General features: G+C 37.6%; 1 protein-coding gene across 1 annotated transcript in view; it reads right to left on the minus strand.

Annotated features, from left to right (window-relative positions):
- The window catches only part of pald1a (phosphatase domain containing paladin 1a), an 87,038-nt gene that overhangs the window by 47,252 nt on the left and 33,786 nt on the right, over positions 1–6,000 (minus strand). Inside the window, exons 5-7 of the mRNA XM_056243873.1 lie at positions 5,000–5,164; positions 3,861–4,021; positions 3,021–3,096 (exon numbers count right to left, since the gene is read on the minus strand). Of these exons, the coding sequence (XP_056099848.1) occupies positions 3,021–3,096; positions 3,861–4,021; positions 5,000–5,164 (402 nt within the window). The remainder of the gene's footprint in view (positions 1–3,020; positions 3,097–3,860; positions 4,022–4,999; positions 5,165–6,000) is intronic.

Below are 6,000 nucleotides of genomic sequence, written 5' to 3' on the forward strand. Positions count from 1 at the left end.
TACAAAAAAGAAAAGAAAAAAAAACTATGCAAGTTCATAAATTGATGAAAAGGTAAGTTTTTTACTTAAATAATAATGATTTATTATGAATAATTAAAGTAATTATTCATTACATGTACAGTTAATATAAATAATTTTGTATTTAATTATTTAAAAAAATGTTGCAAAACAAAAAAAGGATTACATTTTATTTGTTTATGCTGTGTGGCCTTTCAATTTTCTGTGTAATTATATCCTTTATGAATATTTATATATAAATGCTGTTTTAAAAGGGAAAATTTAAAAAGATAAAAAAGTAAAATTAGGTAGAATCAATAAATCATGAATAATTTACTGCCGTTTTGTGGATATTAAGTAATCATGTAATCAATAAAAGTGTAACTGTAGTCTGATTGATTAGGAGTATTTGAAATGTCTAATCTAATCTAATTACACGTATAAAATATAAACTTTAAAATCTTCTAAATCAATATTTTAGGTCAAAAGAGTTTGGCTGACAAAAATTTTTTGGGAAACCTTAATTTAGCTGATATAAAACTTGGTTTTATTTATTTAGGTTTTAAACAAAAACTTAAAATGTATGTAACATTTAAAAGGTTTAAAAGAGTTAATAACAGTAATATTATTGATTTGTCTGCTATTGGCTGAGAACAAAACTAACTGAATTGGTCTTTTTAGAGCTGAATTTCTCATATTTGAAGTTTGCATCATTGATTCTGTAATGCTCCTGTTATTACTGTGAAGCTGCTGCGATCTGTATTGTAAAAGCGCTGTAGAAATAAAGCTGACTTGACCTTGGTTATATCTATACCGTCTGCTATCCTTCGGAAATGCTATAAAATGTCTGTTTCTGTTTAGAAACGGGCTGATTAAATCTGAATGTCCATTAATATGGAGTAACTATGGAGTTGGGATCTGGAGAACAAACAGGCTTGAAGCGAGTCTGGAAGTGGTCTAAAGCTTTCTTTTATAAAACTGCTTCCTGTGAATCAATCCACTGGCAGGGCTAAAATAACAGCTTGAGGTTCGACAAGACGCTTTAAATAGCGAACGTTCACGAGGATCAGGAGTTCAGATGAATGACTCCTCGCCACCCACGAGGACAAATCCATCAAACCGCTCGTTTTAAAAGCATTTTTGGGAATATGAATGGGAAGAATGCATCCTATCACACAGTATAAAGGGTAAAAATGTTCTTTCTGTGCAAATAATCATCACTATTTTGCTTTTCTTCTTTCTAGAGCGTGTAATGTTGATGTTTGAGCATGAAAAAGGTTTCAAAGTCCCTCCAGCGGGAGTTCTTCTCTATATCAGTGTCAGTGTTTCTGAACTCCTGAAACGCCTCCATTGTAGTCTTAAGTTTCTTCCGGGAACACGTCACAATATTCCTCATTATAATAATTCATACGCAGAATAAAGGGGCGGGGCCTGGTTGAGTTAGTTAGTAGTGTGTTAAACTGGCGGTTAAGGGAAGGGGCGGGACATTTCCCAAACACACTCGAAGCGCTCGACCAATCACAACACACTGCTCCAGCCGACCAATCAGAGCACAGTGTGCTTTTCAGAAGGAGGGGCTTCATAGAGACAGGAAGTAAACAGAGCGTTACTGACAGACTGGGAAGAGAGGAGCCGCAACAATATTACTGTTCTAAAGCCCAAAAACATCATCAAGGACATAATAGTAACTCAGAGATCCAGCTCAGTGCACTCAGCCTGTGGTTTCATGTGGCCATTTTACTTTCAACTCGACAAATCTGTGGCTTCAGCTTCGGTCTTCTTAAACCAGAGAAACAGGAAACACACGAAGGAAGTCTCATTCATCAGGCAAACACAGCAAACACACACACACTGAGCTCTAACCAGACAAACACACCCCACACGCAGAAGCACTCGCAACCATTTATGTTTATGTACCACTATCTCAATATATTTTTGTTTCTACGTAGGGTTAGGTACCGAAACGCGGTGCCGAAACAACGACCAGATAACTTACATGACTGGTTCAAGCAGACAAAACATGGGACCCTGTAGCCATGTCGATATTAGATTACCCTGGTAGTAATCTCTATTAATCTCCAGTATTTTTACATTGTTTGATACAATATTGTTTTATTTGATATTATGTAAATGTGATATTTTATATTGGTTTATTTATTATTACCATATGTTACTTGTATTTATATTGTTTAAAGATTTAAGTTAATACTGTGTCCAGTTTGGCCCTGTAAATAAAAGGGTATTACTTTTTGACAAAGTGTGTGCGGTTTCATTTTCTTAAGTACCGTTTAAAAAATACAGAGTAGGTACTGGTATTGGATAAAACCCAACCCTATTTCTATGTCATGTTTCTATGTCATGTTTCTAATATGTCATGTTTCTATGTACTTTATTGTAAAGCGACCTTAAGTATTCTGAAAGGCGCTATATAAAATAAACGTATTATTATTATTATTATTTACCATGGTAAAACTCAATATAAGCCCAGTCAGGGGTCAAAAAAAGCTTATTTTAGTACTATTTGAGATTATGGGTTGATAAACCGGCTTGTTCGGGGTTAATGGATAATGTAAAGTTTCTGTTTTTTAATATTTGGTTAACATTAACATGAACTTTTTGTAAGTACGGTCTGTTTTGAAAGAAAGGATCCAGTAGTTTCATGTCGTGCTCATGTTTGTCTTCATCCCTTCTGATGATCTACAGACTCCAGAATATTCCACTAACTCATTTCCTTCCATCTAAACACATTATATATTACAGCGCGGACGCACTTTAAAGCATCTGACGTGTTTAGATTCCACCGCCTCGGAAGATTTAATCACATTGGCGGCCGAATCGGCATGAACTGAACCGACCGCATCACAAGAAAACAATTCCCCTGATGCGCAGACGAGAGCCTTCATGCGTTTCACATGACACCAGCTGACCAATACATCGATTTAGATGATATCTCAATTAGAAAGGTCAGAGATAAATATGGCTCACATAGAGATCATGCTGTTCGTTTCTGGAGAATCTCTTACCCGGAGAACGTTAACGAACGCATCAAACTCGTCCTCCAGCGGCGCTCCCTCCATCGGCAGAGGCAGACGGTAATACCTGAACACACACACACACACACACACACACACACACACATCAGCTACATCACCACACACTGCGGTTACATGTGAAGATGAGGGTTAACCAGCACAAACCCATGAAGCGTGTGTGTGTGTGTGTGTGTGTGTGAGTGTGTGTGTGTGGTGTTGGGGAAAGTATTAACCAGCACAAACCCATGAAGTGTGTGTGTGTGTGTGTGTGTGTGTGTGTGTGTGTGTGTAGTGTAGTGTTGGGGAAAGGATTAACCAGCACAAACCCATGAAGTGTGTGTGTGTGTGTGTGTGTGTGTGTGTGTGTGTGTGTGTGTGTGTGTGTGTGTGTGTGTGTGTGTGTGTGTGTGTGTGTGTGTGTGTGTGTGTGTAGTGTAGTGTTGGGGAAAGGATTAACCAGCACAAACTCATGAAGAGTGTGTGTGTGTGTGTGTGTGTGTGTGTGTGTGTGTGTGTGTGTGTGTGTGTGTGTGTGTGTAGTGTTGGGGAAAGGATTAACCAGCACAAACCCATGAAGTGTGTGTGTGTGTGTGTGTGTGTGTGTTGTGTGTGTGTGTAGTGTTGGGGATAGGATTAACCAGCACAAATCCATGAAGTGTGTGTGTGTGTGTGTGTGTGTGTGTGTGTGTGTGTGTGTGTGTGTGTGTGTAGTGTTGGGGAAAGGATTAACCAGCACAAACCCATGAAGAGTGTGTGTGTGTGTGTGTGTGTGTGTGTGTGTGTGTGTGTGTGTGTGTGTGTGTGTGTGTGTGTGTGTGTGTGTGTGTGTACCTGTAGGCAGGCATGGTGAAGCGCGGTCGCTGGTACACCTCTCCTGTCACATGAATGTCTTCTTCACAGCTGATGCAGATCTTCTGCGGTTCTCCTTTAAAATGCTCGATGTCGTTGTAGACGTAGAACACGTTGTCGTTCAGTTTGGCGAAGTCATGAAGCTAAAAGCACAAAACACGTTGTTTTCAGATGAGAAAATGCCTTCAGATCGGCACATGAATATTTCTGGAGGTGCAGTTATTATTAATATGACAGAAAAGCATTAAGGTTTGAGCATGCATTTGGGTCGATGACAAGAATAAAGAGGAGAAATGTGCAAATATCTTAGAAATATTATTGATCCATTCATGCTGGTGTCATACGTTTAACAAGAACATTTACACAATTTAAACTAGTTTTATTTTTATGACTAAAATCTCATGTTTTATGTTTTTTATGTCCAATAACAACAACAAAAATATGTGTTCCTGGATGTTGATTTCACTACATTGATTTTATTTGACTTGACTGATTTTACTATAAATATTTAATATAAATATTACCAAAAAATATTGTTGTTATTGTTTATTATCATCATCATCATCATCATCATCATCATTATTATTGCTGCTATTATAATTATTATTAAATATTATAATTAACTGCTTTAATAATAAAAATACAAATTATATAATTATAATTTATCCTGAGATCAGACATTTTGTAAAATATTTTTACTATTCTTCTTCAATAGTATAATGAACTGCTTTAATAATAATACAAATAAAAAATGTAATTTATTATACATTTATAAACAAAAAATCATTTAAAAACTAATAATAATACTAATAATTAGTAGTAGTAGTAGTAGTAATAAAAGTATAAAGTATTAAGTATAACTCACTACTTTAATAATAATAATTATCATAATCAATATAATTAATCCTGAAATCAGAAAACATTTTACTATTCTTTTCATTACTAAATAGTATATTTTAACTGCTTTAATAATAATCATCATCATCATCATATTTAAAATGATCTCAGGACAGTTCAAAATAAATTCTTGTTCATTAGTTATTTTCAGTGTTTTTATTTTCTAAGAATAAATAAATAGCCCCAGTCCCGTCATCGACCCATTATGATGTCTGGACTCTGACCTCTCTCCTGATGCTGAGCTCCAGGTCCTCGGAGGAAAGCTCTCGTCCCAGACCGTGCAGGTTCTCGTGGAGGTTCTCCTTCCTCCGGGGCGTGTAGGGAAAGAAGTCGCTCTCCAAGCGCAGGAACACCACCGGCTCCTCACGCAAACACAAGAAAATCACCTCCTATTCAAAGCGACGGATGCATGTCAATCTCCACCACACACAAACAAGTGCAACTCTCGTCTATACAGGGGATGCATTACAGAGCTGGTATAATGCCCCTTATACAAGATGCAAATTATAATTAATCCTGAAATCAGAAAATATTTGACTATTCTTTTCATTACTAAATAATAATAATAATCATCATTTATTATTGATTGGGGGGGGGGGGGGGGGGGGTTTGGATGTCCCCAGAGTGTGTGTGAAGTTTTAGCTCAAAATACCCCACAGATTGTTTTTTATAGCATGTTGAAATTGTCATTTTTTCGAGGGTGAGCGTTGTTTTGTGTGTGTGTCCCTTTAAATGTAAATGAGTGAGTGAGTGAGTGAGTGAGTGAGTGAGTGAGTGAGTGAGTGAGTGAGTGAGTGAGTGAGTGAGTGAGTGAGTGAGTGAGTGAGTGAGTGAGTGAGTGAGTGAGTGAGTGAGTGAGTGAGTGAGTGAGTGAGTGTGTGTGTGAGTGTGTGTGTGTGTGTGAGTGAGTGAGTGAGTGAGTGAGTGAGTGTGTGTGTGAGTGAGTGAGTGAGTGAGTGAGTGAGTGTGTGTGAGTGTGTGTGTGAGTGAGTGTGAGTGAGTGTGAGTGAGTGAGTGAGTGAGTGAGTGAGTCTGTGAGTGAGTGTGTGAGTGTGTGAGTGAGTGAGTGTGTGAGTGTGTGAGTGAGTGAGTGAGTGAGTGAGTGAGTGTGTGAGTGTGTGAGTGAGTGAGTGAGTGAGTGAGTGAGTGAGTGAGTGAGTGAGTCTGTGAGTGAGTGAGTGAGTGAGTGAGTGAGTGAGTGAGTGAGTGAGTGAGTGAGTGAGTG

This window comes from Rhinichthys klamathensis, unplaced genomic scaffold (genome assembly GCF_029890125.1).
Source record: "Rhinichthys klamathensis goyatoka isolate OS25496 unplaced genomic scaffold, OSU_Roscu_1.1 h1tg000859l_1, whole genome shotgun sequence".
Classification (NCBI taxonomy): domain Eukaryota; kingdom Metazoa; phylum Chordata; class Actinopteri; order Cypriniformes; family Leuciscidae; genus Rhinichthys; species Rhinichthys klamathensis.